The 12098-nt window shown below is 39.5% G+C and overlaps 1 protein-coding gene across 1 annotated transcript in view; it reads left to right on the top strand.

Moving 5' to 3' along the window:
- LOC145991083 (succinyl-CoA:acetate/propanoyl-CoA:succinate CoA transferase-like) overlaps positions 1-12098 on the top strand; it is an 80611-nt gene that overhangs the window by 30985 nt on the left and 37528 nt on the right. Inside the window, exon 3 of the mRNA XM_083126810.1 lies at positions 8618-8766. Coding sequence (XP_082982936.1) covers positions 8618-8766 — 149 coding nt within the window. The remainder of the gene's footprint in view (positions 1-8617; positions 8767-12098) is intronic.

The following is a 12098-nucleotide window of genomic DNA, read 5'->3' as shown; positions in this document are numbered from 1 at the left end:
GGGTATACTTATAATTGGATATTAATTGCTTATAATCTAATTGTGATATCGAATGCAACACAAACACAACGCCATTTTAAGTTAAACCCTAAAGTCAAACTGTACATTACATTAGTCAGATGAATGAACGACATAAATGAGATTCACTGCAGGTTCTATTGGTATATTTTGGATTGGATGGATTCACAAGGTGTTTGATTCATTTATTTTACTTCGCATTTCTGCCACTTTTGGCTAATCGCGGAGATGAGGATGAGTGATGATATGATGAAATTGATATACACTCACAAATAACACCCATGCCCAGGCCGGGATTCAAACCTGGGACCTCTGACGTCATAGCGCGCTATGCTAACCCCCATCGTCACGGAGGCCGGCGAGGTGGGAATGCGTTTTGGATTTTCTCTGTAGATGCGAAAATTTTTAACTGTGACGCGCACATGCTTTTCCTTACATTAAAGTTTACCTTTTCACATAAACGAGATATTGACATGTCACCCAAAAACACACGCATGCACCTGCATTTAATACCATTACATATGAAAAGAAACCTTGGCCGGCTCTTCATATTGTCCACCAACGACTGAGCATATAACTTCCCTTGTTTCCTCTGAGATCTGAAGGATTTCGGTTTTGTATATGTAATGATAAAGGGCTTGCAGAGTGTCATTAGGTACAGCTAATTGTAATTATATAAGAAATAAATGCTTTGTCAAATGTTTCACAAATATTTCAAACTTAGACTTCTTACGAGTTGATCGGGAACCATCTCAACTCGAGTTTTATTTTCTTTTTTAATACAACGCCCCATAGGTGTCTGAGAAAATACCAAATACATGGCTTCTAAAAGGCATTGGATGTGGTACACATCTGCCATAAATTGTTTAAGATATTTTTATGCGTAGCTATGGCACTTTAAAATTAGAATGAAAAGAACTGAAGTGGAACTCCATAAGTATTATATATTTAATAATGTAATTTCTATATCCATTGGGTGGGAGATGATTATTTCTGGTTGGGGTGGACCAAGATCCTCCTCATCCCCTTTAATCTCAACCTGCATTAAAATGAATAGATGTATCTTTGTTCGCAATTTTCACATTTAAAACTCCTGATTTTCCGTTCCGTTAAATTAAAACAAACCCCGAACGAGGTCCAGAGCTTTATATGTTTCAGAATTTTTATCTGGTTTTAAAATCTGTTTTTTTTTTTTTTTTTAATTCTAAGAAAAACAAAGAAAAAATATTTATGCAAAATATGCATTAAATAACAGGACATTCGTGTGTGTTTTTCTAAAATATAATATTTCACATTATACTTAGATATCAAGGACGTATTTAAGGGGGGGTTCCTGATCCCCCTCCCCGAAAGACTTACCAAGTAGTAAAAGTAAATAATCAAAATATTGTTTGGCTTTTGTTCGATGATTATTTCCGCTGAACTTATTGAAAGGCAAGGAATTTGACGCATACAGCTTTGAAGGGTTCCAAACATTTATGGACACTACTAATATCATCCATAATCAGGAACTTTATTTTTCATTAATTGGATCCAACTCCTTTTTTGTTATTTAATAAATATTCAATTATTTTTCTATTTGACATTAAATTCCTTGCCAGGGCAGTTGTTTTTATGCAAATCTTGTCGATCTTAACTACACGTAAGCTAGATAATAAATACGTGCTGTTATATCTATATTATTTTACTATATTTTACCTATTCATGAAATAATAATAATTCATTATTAATTAATTTACATATTTAATTAATATTTTAATTTAATTAAATATAATAATTATTATTATTATTATTATTGTGACACTTGGTTTGAAGTAGTATGTGTGTGTGCGTGTGTATATATATATATATATATATATATATATATATATATATATATAGCCTATATTGAATTTTGTACCCCCCAAATTCAAAACATTCCTGCGCCACTGCTCACATACAACGATGCCCAGGCTAGGATTCGAACCCGGGACCCCTGGCGTCGTAGCGCGATGTGCTAACCACTCCGCCACGGGAGCCGGCAATACATTGTTTTTATTATAACATTTATTAACAATAGTAATCTAATAATATGAACTGTTTATATTTAAACATTTCTTCAGTTTGTCCAGTCAGTGATCACAACAGGTTCATTGAATGGACAGTGTTCCATAAGATATACATATATCATTCTGATCATGTACAATTAACTACACGTATGCTAAAATTGTAGTTTTACAACTTTGCTTTTACAACGAGAGCAAAGTTGTGCGTTACTGAATTAGTAGTCTTTCTGTATTATTTTCTGCAGATAAAGTTTATTTCGTGGTGAAGAGTAATGAATGGGATGATGAGAACAGACCTTGCCATCTACATCGCAGGGAACGGAGTAGACTGGTTTTTCTCGAGGTACATTTATTTTTCTTGCTTAAGTAACAGTTTCTTATGTAGATATACCGGGTGGGCCAGACTCAATTAGGCAGCTTTTGATTAGATGTTATTTTTATTTTTTCTTCATTTTATTTTTATTGACAAATGTTAACAATTCCAACGGCTATAAAATTGTTACAAAAATGGAATCACACACACATAAGTCATTGATTTTTAAGATAGTGGTCGACCTGGGCACCATCTAAGTCAACACAGGCTTGTAGACGCAAAGCAACATTTTCACACGCCTTCCTACGCATGTTAACCTGAACATTCTTGAACTCCTGAACAATTACCTCACGCATATGTTTCTCACTGTCAATGGGATTAGCGTACACCTTGTGTTTGAGGTAACCCCAATGGAAAAAGTCTGGTGGGTTGATGTCGGGTGATCGGGCTGGCCAGTCCACAGGCCCTCGACGGCCAATCCAGCGATCAACCTCGTTCACAGCATACCGTATGATGCAGCCATCTATCGACAACAAAATGTACTTTCCAATTTTTCCGTATGCTGTTGGATTTATTGGTTACTAATGTTCGAAAACTGCCCAATTGAATCTGGCCCACCCTGTATACTATTCCAATTTTTGCTTATTTGAAGTACAAATAACAAGAAAAGAAAAAATTCTGACAAACAGGTAAAAAATTACTGGGCTACAAAAATAAAAAAAAATCATACACGGACACAAACAATGAGCTTCTTAAATATTCATGAACAGCAGTGCACGTAGATACACTATGTAATACAATAAGAACAAATACATGACAACGAAATTCTCACAATAATTGGAAAGCGCCCTGTGTTTCTGTACATTACGTTACATAAGCTAATAATAGCTACTTTGCGAACAATTTATATGACAAAATCAGTCTCAAAGGTAAACGTATTCTCTGTTGCTATACAAAACGCCTCCTGTGCACTGCAATACATAAATAAGTTCAAATTCATGAAGAAATTAGCCTCTAAATACTTACTATAGTAAAATCTGTTGCTGTACGTTATGTGTAGGCCTCCCAGAAATAACTACTTCCAACTATGCCACAAACAGTGCATACGTTACCTACAAAGGTTACCTCGTTTAGAAAGATTCTCCTTCTTGATCAGTTTGCCGGTGTTTTTTTTTTCTTCCCTTCTATTTTGGGCTTGGATTACTCTCGTGGGATTTCGGATCTGCATTGAACACGTGTGCCGTGGATAGGCAAGTTTTGGTAGTAGACACTCAACATAGAATTGTTGTAGCTGCGTTTCCATATTCTTCTTCCAGAATTGATCATCTCTCTGGATGTATTCTATTTTAACACCTTTCTGTGTCCACAGACCAAAGATACAGTACCTTCTCCGTGTAATAATTACTATTACCCTACACGTGGTAATAGTAATTATGTGTGGTGTTCACGATATTGGCGTTAAGCTCTTCGTCAAATTTCCAGAAAGTTACTTTCTTCGTCTTGATGGCATGTGCAGGTGTTACATATTTGACAGAAAAGGGACACTTAATTTCCATAATTGCATAACGAAATAAATGTTAGATACAGTGAAGTTTCTGATAGATATTGTATACATATTGTTATGAGTTGTAGTATGCATAAAGGGGTGTAAGGGGTGACCTTCCACGTAGGCGCCCAAAAGTCAACCTCACTTCCACGTAGTGCACCCTGGACTAAATACTAACGAGGCTCTGGCGACTGGCACTATGGCCAGTATAATTTTGTGTGTGTTGTCCTGTTTTTTGTCTTTGTGTGTGCTGAGTGCCCGTTTACAGCCTCAGCTTTTAACAGAAGTCAGAACATTTTAAGATTTTTATTTATGCAACGTTAGAGTTGTTATATGTCATGATAAGGGGCTGGCCCCCGTATAATGTGACGGGAGCAAAATAGCCTAAGTGCTGACGCTCCCAAAATTTTAAATTCAAATTCTAGTCAAATTCTAGTATGCATAAACCTTCTTTGTAATATCATTCAAAGCCGTGCTATCCCAATATAATCCTTGCCTTCCAATAAGTTCAGTCTCTTCAGATAAAGCTAACAACCATCATATACAACAAATGCTAAACGAGTATTGTTATTATTTTATTACTTGGTAATCTTTTCGTTTGGGGGAGGGGGTCCAGACGCCCTAAATAAATCCTTTGTCTTTCAAAGCCTTATGATCTCAATCCTAATCATTGCCTTCCAAAATATTCAGAGTAAAAATAGTAGTACTTGATAAGTATTTCGGGTGCTATACTTCAAAGCCGTATTATATTTATAGCTATAATCCTTCCTTCCAATACCCGTTCAGAGGAAATTATCCATCGAATATGCAAAAATTGCTAAAGGAGTATATTTATATTATTTAATTTTAGTACTTCATAATCCTTTCGGGGGGGGGGGGTCCGGACCCCCAGCTAACTTGTTCTACGTATTATAGCGTAATATTTGCCAAGGACACCGGTTTAATTGAATTACTCAAAATAACGTTACTGGTTTACGTACGTACAATGTAAACGTCTAATGGAAACCGATAAATACTTCCCCATTTGATTATGTAGTAAACGGATAGGTATTATTTATATTTCATTCTGAACCCTTATTTTTCCGGCTATTTTGTAGCGCTTGAAACTTCATTGTTGTTTCTGCAGCAGACGATTTTCTCGGAGCCCACATCTTACGCCAAACACACTTTCTGCCGTCACCCATATTTTGCAATTGAACACGTCCAGTTGACGCAAGCACACTTCCCTGTCTCATGCGATCGTGTTTTGTCTTCACGAGCTATTTTGTTGTATCCCTCCGCGTTCTAATGTGGGTGGGGTTTAGAACGCTTCTAACTATCTGCACGAGATGTCGCCACAGTGCAGGGAGACTTTTACGTATTGCAAGGGTTTCGTTTTTTTCAAACAGTCTCAAAATAGGAAAACTGACTTCTACAGTGATGATGTTAATGTCAAGTACAATGAACATTGCATATCCCCAACAAAACAGTTTTCCATAAGCTTGTGTGGTTAACGAGATAATTGCCTGTGAAAATTACGGTTTTCCACATTTTTATGCCCAATTTACTTATTAAGCAGGTTTTTTTTTAAATTTCGGCTTTGTAGGAGATACGCAGCCATATTTTCTGAAGGATAGAAAACAAACCCCGAGGTCCTATCTTTGCTCGTAACTGAAAAATCTGTTTAAAACGGAACGTCTGCACTGGGCGTTTTCGTCGCGGTATGAAGGAGCCTTAAAGCTTGCTGTGGCTTTTATCGCTTGCAATGACAATGTTGGTTTGTTTTTGTAAATACATACCACTCGATCTTCCACTAAGCGTTTGTTAATGGCCAGGCAGGAAAGAAGGCTGATTGTTTGAAACTCGCATCTGTAACAATGCCAGTCTTAAAAAAAATAAAACACATAAACACTGCTGATAAGTGAGTGAGTGACTGCACCTTTCGCGTGGACCGCAACTAGTTTTTGTCTTACTGTATTCTCTGGCTGGTGCATTCAGTTTGTTGCTAGTGCGTTTGCGATTTGGTGTTTTTTTTTTTTTATGCAGTAGGCAGCATGAAGCGAACAAAGTTAAGTGGGGCGGCTTATCGTAAACTTCCAAACGAAAAACGAGAAAGAGAAGCATCCTTACAGAAAAAGCTTGTTACGTACAGTGGACACGTTTTTTAGGCGAAAGGAACAAGTGATTTCCTGAAGCAGTTCAAAAATTGAAGTGGAAGCGGCTACATCGAGTGAACTCTATGAAATGCAAAATGTCGAAAATATTGTGGGTTTACTGGAGGAAGAAAGTGCACTTGAGGTAGTGTCCCCTCAGTTCGCAGGAGTTCCTGATTGTGACAGTGAGAGCTCAAATTTCGTTAGTGACGATCCTGCCGAGTGGTGTCTGAATGAGTCTACAATTGCCATGGAATTAATCAGAATGCTGAAAACGTTGTTTGTTATTGATTTTTATCCTTTGTTATTTTTATTTCAGTATGTTCGCTAATTTTTATATTAGCCTGTAAAAATACTGCAAATAAGTTACTACTTTTCTTTTGAGAAGGGCGCACATTAAGTTTGTGCCTAGGGGCGGCGAGGAAGCTTAATCCGCCACTGGGTCCGTGGGATTATTTTTGCGTTCTTTACGGATTGTTACTGCATTGTTCAACACGTGTACAAGTCATTTTCTTGTTTTGTAACAAGTACACATGATAATATGCTTCACTTTCATTGATCTGGTTCGTTAATTAATTTCCCTACATTGTATGACTCGACAGTAATATCTATGGTAATATATAGGGGTCCCTGGTCGCCCAGGTATGGGTGTTCTTTGTGAGTGTCCGTTCATCAATTTTACCATATCATCACTTATCCTCATCTATGCGATTAGTCAAAAGTGGCAGAAAAGCCAAGTAAAATAAACCAAATCAATCAGTCCTTATAAAAATTGATGGATCTCCCAGATAGCGCTCCGCTTAACGCTGTCGTCTTGTAATCGAAATCCCTGGTTCGTTTTCCGGTCTGAGCACATATTGATTCGGATCTCACTTCGAGATGGCAGGTCCAGTCACGATGAACCTCCGTGCGTGAAGTGAATCTAAAAGATTTGGTTGGTTGATTTGGGGTTTTAAGTCCACTTTATGCACAGTAAGGTTAATCGGGACTGGACCTACAGTTTAAAGTGGGATCCGAACCACTATGTTTTTCCACCGGGTATCGAATCCGGGACCCCTTTATTACAAGGCGACGACGCTACCAGTGCGCCATCGGAGGTCCTGAATCTTAAAGAAATGTAACTCAGGAAATTCGAAGATACGATCCATATTAAAAAAATAATTTTGTTATCTATTTATTTACACCCCCTAGTACGTCCCCCAAATTTCCTTCATACACCCTAAATTTTTCGCTAACATGTGATTTATGATAATTTTCTATTTTAATTTGCCTTTATACTCCCTAGATTGAAAACTCTTGATAAACACTTGGCTTGTATTTAAATATGATTTCTGCATCATAGCTAAAATAAGAAAGAAAAAAAGAGAGAGAGAACATTGGATATTAACATTATGATCGACAGAAGCAAATTAAATAACGATAAGTTGGCTTTGTAGTCCCGTGCTGTGAGTCAGGTTCTAACAGAATGGAGTACGAATAAACACTTAATTTCGTGCCCGAGATAACCAAACCCTGTTCGTGCTTTATTAAACGACATTCCTTGTGCAAATTTGTCTACTTCCAAGGCGTCGTTGAGATAGCAACAACTGTGCCATATTTCTGCTATTATTTAATTTTTCCGAAAACCCTTTGCTTTGGAAGGAAGAGATCATTAATTGAGCAAATGCTGTACGAACTCGCTGTACACGCGAATGATTGAGTCCATTCGAAGCGCACGCTTTTGAACATCACCTAGTTTCTCGCATGCCATCTTCTCAAGGCAGTCGAACATTTCCAAGTGATCTGAATGGACGATCGCGTGACACGAGCAAGGACATGCCAAGCAGTGCTATAACGGAGATATTTTATTAAAAAGTTGATTCCAGACTGCAAATGAAGGACATAGAGAGATAAGAAGGATCTACAAAGAAAAAGAACTTCCAACATTTACGGAAAGAAGAATGAGAAAATTAAAGTAGTTTTCAAGTTGTAGTACATTGCGCGTTTTCCAGTAAGTTCCCGACAGCGGCAGTTTCCTCCTGTGTGTATATAGAGTGGGATGCGTAAGTATTACGAAGCAAATCGTCCATCACTATGTTTATTCGTCTTGTTTGAAGAAACGTGAGCTTCAAGCATTGAAACAAGATGCTGACAATGTCTGCACCAGCATACGTAAAGGATGAAAGAGGGGAAAAAAGCATTCAAAATCAACCTCAAATCCACGTAGTACATCCCGGTAGGCCAACGAGGCTCTGGTGCCTGGACTCAGTCAGTATAATTAATTCTCTGTGGGGCTTTGTGTCGTCCATATGTTTGTAACTGTTCCTTCATCATTCTCATCGTCGCGATTAGCCAAAAGTGACAAATGCAACGTTAAACAAAGTAAATGAATTAATGAAGCCAGAGAAAAAAATCAATGAAAATAGTCGGGGACAATTTGCCGAGCAATACTTGTGCATCTGTACGTGAACATCCTATGTATCACACTTCATTGCCAAGGAAGTGACTTGGACAGGAAACAGTCACTATTTATCGTTCTTCTTTCTGGCCACGTTTAGTTACAATGTTTCTTTATCTCTTTCAGGTATTTTTAGGGCGTCGTCTCTCTTCATGGCCGGGAATGTAAGGAAGGCCGTGGCCAACGGCCGCGTGGATCCTATTCCAATCTTCCTCCACGAAATCCCGCTGCTCTTCAAGAGGAAGCTCATCTGTCCAGACGTGGCTCTGATCAACGTAAGTCAGATCTGTCTCTCATGTGGTGCTGGGAAGGGAAATAGCTCTTCTGATGTCTTTGAACTATGGCAAATCCTTCGATGGCAGTGGCCAAGCGATTTTTCGTTATATAGCTCCTCGTATCTGGTTTTCTAGACCAGAGTACGCTAGTACTGCTTTCCAAGTAGCTTTACCCCCCACACATTTTTTCCCCACCAATATCCAATTTATGCGTATTTTGGCTCAAAACTTACTCGTACATCCACCCGAGTACGAACTTAACAACGTCCAGATGGAAAATTGTGAATAAAGAACCCCTGGACCTCACGATGTTGGGTAAAAAAGTTTCGAGGTTCGTACTAGGAATCTGAACGAATGACCGCTTGCATTAAAGCGGTCAACGAATTCCGCCACTACCTCTGGTACTTCGTCGGATACTAACTTCTCGTTGCACATACCGCTTAATACCGTTCTATTAGTTATACAAATTAATTCTGTACCCTTTTTAATGACAGAAAATGCTTATCCATGAAAAATAGTTTTATATTTTAATCGGCGAAGTAATCTCCATTGGAATTTATACATATTTGCTATCTTTCCGGCAGCTGGCGAATCCCCTGCTAATAGAACGGAAGTTGGTTTAGTCTCTCCAAACTGAACAATGCCATTTCCCACCTCTTGAATGTTTCTGACGTGGGAATTCACTACATAGTGCTGCAGGGATAGTCTGAAGGGCCAGGCCAGGGAAGTAGCTGCCCATGAGGCAGAACTTCCCAATTCCATAAAGAGAGTAGCTCCTTAGTTCTTTCTGCCGTGTGCGGCCTGCATTATCATGCAGCAACATCACCTGCCTCTGCCTGTAAATGGTCTTTTCCTCTAAATATCGTTACTCAGAGGAATCAATTGACATTGATTTTTTATTTTATTTTCGTTCAACAGATTCTTCATTCTCCACTTACTTTGGCTGTCCAGGACTCTGTTCGTCTTCCAGATTAAAATTCACTTCCCGGAATCGCTGAAACTACTTCTTACAGGCAGGGCCGGATTAAGGTTGGTGCTATTGATGCTGCAGCATTAGGCCCATTCCTGAAATAGGCCCAGATGAAAACAGACGAGAATTTTCCGAAAGCTGAACAGTTTTCTTTTGCTATATTAACCTGAAAATAAATCTTAGAATGAAATTTGGAGCCCCAATTTCGGACGCCTAGACACAGCGTTACTTATTATACAGTTACTATTATTTTTTGCGCTGTGGCGTAACTATAACGTCGTTGTGTTTATTTTTCACCGAAGCATCAAGCCCAATTTCGTCTTAATCCGGCTCTGCTTACAGGTGCCGTATGATACAGCATCTCGACTCAAGGCCGAACAAACTTATTTCCTTTGCTCCAGCGGCATTTTTCTTCAGTTGACATGCAAAATGCGTGCAGTGCCTGACGTGTTGCTTCTCAAAGGACAGACATCGTCCTCACTTTCTGCTTCGTTATGTTACCTCGTCTGCTAGTCTGGCATTTTGGCGTCTTGGGTTGGTATTGGGAGTGCCCAAATATGGCGGGGAAAGTTTTAATTGAGCAATCGCAACGATAAAGTGTAATAAAAAAAGGTAAAGGTAAAGTTTTCCCCTGTGCATAGCACCACGCCATGAAGGCGTATAGGGGGTAACGCCCCACACTTTCTTGATCCGGTCGTGAGTGGGGGTGATGTGATCAGCATCACGCCCCTGACCGCCTTTACCCCCCAGGGTTTCCCCCAGGTACCCATGTTATTCGACGCTGGGTAGGCGCCGGGGCCGCTTCCACCGTTAGAAAAGTTCCCGGATTTGAACCGGCCGGGGATCGAACCCGGGACCTTTAGCATATTAGTCAGACGCGTTACCGACTGAGCCACCGCGGCCACACGATAAAGTATAATAGGCGAATTAATTTAGTGGCTGAGAATTAATTTGTGTACCTAATAATTTAGCAAGTTTGTTCCCCGTACCATGTCGTACGGGGAGATGTAACATCACTTAATTGAATCTTTCTTTATTGGCTACTCTCACTCCAAGTAAAAAAAATGGATTATCTTTTAGAACTTCAATAGTATTCAGTGGCTTGATCTATCCCTCAAGAATGAAGTTGCGTAAGAGAAACCACGTGACTTGAAATAAATAGATTAGATTTTTCTGTATGTTAGTTCCGTTGTTGATGTTCATCTTGGGTAATCTGAGTCATTTTCATCTAAACTCATCAATCAGCACTAATTGCTAATTTGGACTACCGGCAAGGGACTAAAAGCAGAGTTTAGTGGACCGTATCAGGAGTTTGAGATCGCTGTGTTCGGTGTATTATCTTCGCGCTCCTTTCCTTTGTGCAAATGCAAACACTGGCGAAGCGACGTCTACGCTTGGGAGTTTGCTGAAGTGAGATCCAGAGGTTTGCCTTGGCAGACACAACAGATGCAGCTCTCCGCCCACTCCTGTTTGTTCATTACAAGGTTAAACGCTTGGCGTTCCGAGATTCTACGACCCTTTTCTTCCTCCTTTGGAATAGAACATTTGAACACTTTCCAGTCATTCAAATTGAGTCAAGAATTTTTAAGTTGGGACTGAAAGTAGTTTGAAGTAGGGTCTTATAGTATAGGCTGAAGGTTTTGATTGAGTTAGTTACGTCGCTTTCCTGACACTTGGCCAGTCCTGACGATGGAGATAAGTGATGATGTGATGAATGATGAAGTGTCATTCACAAAGACCACCCGAGCCGGGATTCGAACCTGGAACCGTTGGCGTCGTAGCGCGCTGTGCTAACCACTCCGCTACGGAGGTCATTATAACTAAAGAGAGCACGTCGCGTGTCGCTTCGGTCTGATAGCCCCTAAAGATATATTCTCATCTCACACAACTAGTACAGGGAGTCTCCCAAAGCCAAATATTGGAAAACCCATTTACAAATATATTTCTAGATATGTCCCCGATTTGATGAGTCCTCGCTAGGTAGTACAGCAGAAGTAAAGGTTGCCAACTTTTTTACGTAATTGATGCGCATGTCTGTCATGTAGACTTTCAATCTGGAAGTACAACCTCGAACTCGCTTCCCTGTTAACCACAATGAAATTGATTGGCTGTAATTGAGGCCTAAGGGCTGGAGCAGACGGCGTGGTGGTTTCGTACTCAAAGCATGGTGTTCTCGTTGTGCGTTCTTTACCTAATTACGCCGACCTCAATGCCGGAGTGGTTAGCACAGCGCGCTACCACGCCAGGGTCTCTGGGTTCTTTGTGAACGTCCTTTCATCATATCATCACTCATCCTCATCTTCGCGAGTAGCGAAAAGTGGTAGGAAAGTGAAGTAAAATTAACGAAATCAATCAATAAATC

Source organism: Lepisma saccharinum, chromosome 8 (assembly GCF_977018435.1).
Source record: "Lepisma saccharinum chromosome 8, izLepSacc3.1, whole genome shotgun sequence".
In the NCBI taxonomy this organism is placed as follows: domain Eukaryota; kingdom Metazoa; phylum Arthropoda; class Insecta; order Zygentoma; family Lepismatidae; genus Lepisma; species Lepisma saccharinum.
This window is presented reverse-complemented; position numbering and strand designations above follow the sequence as displayed.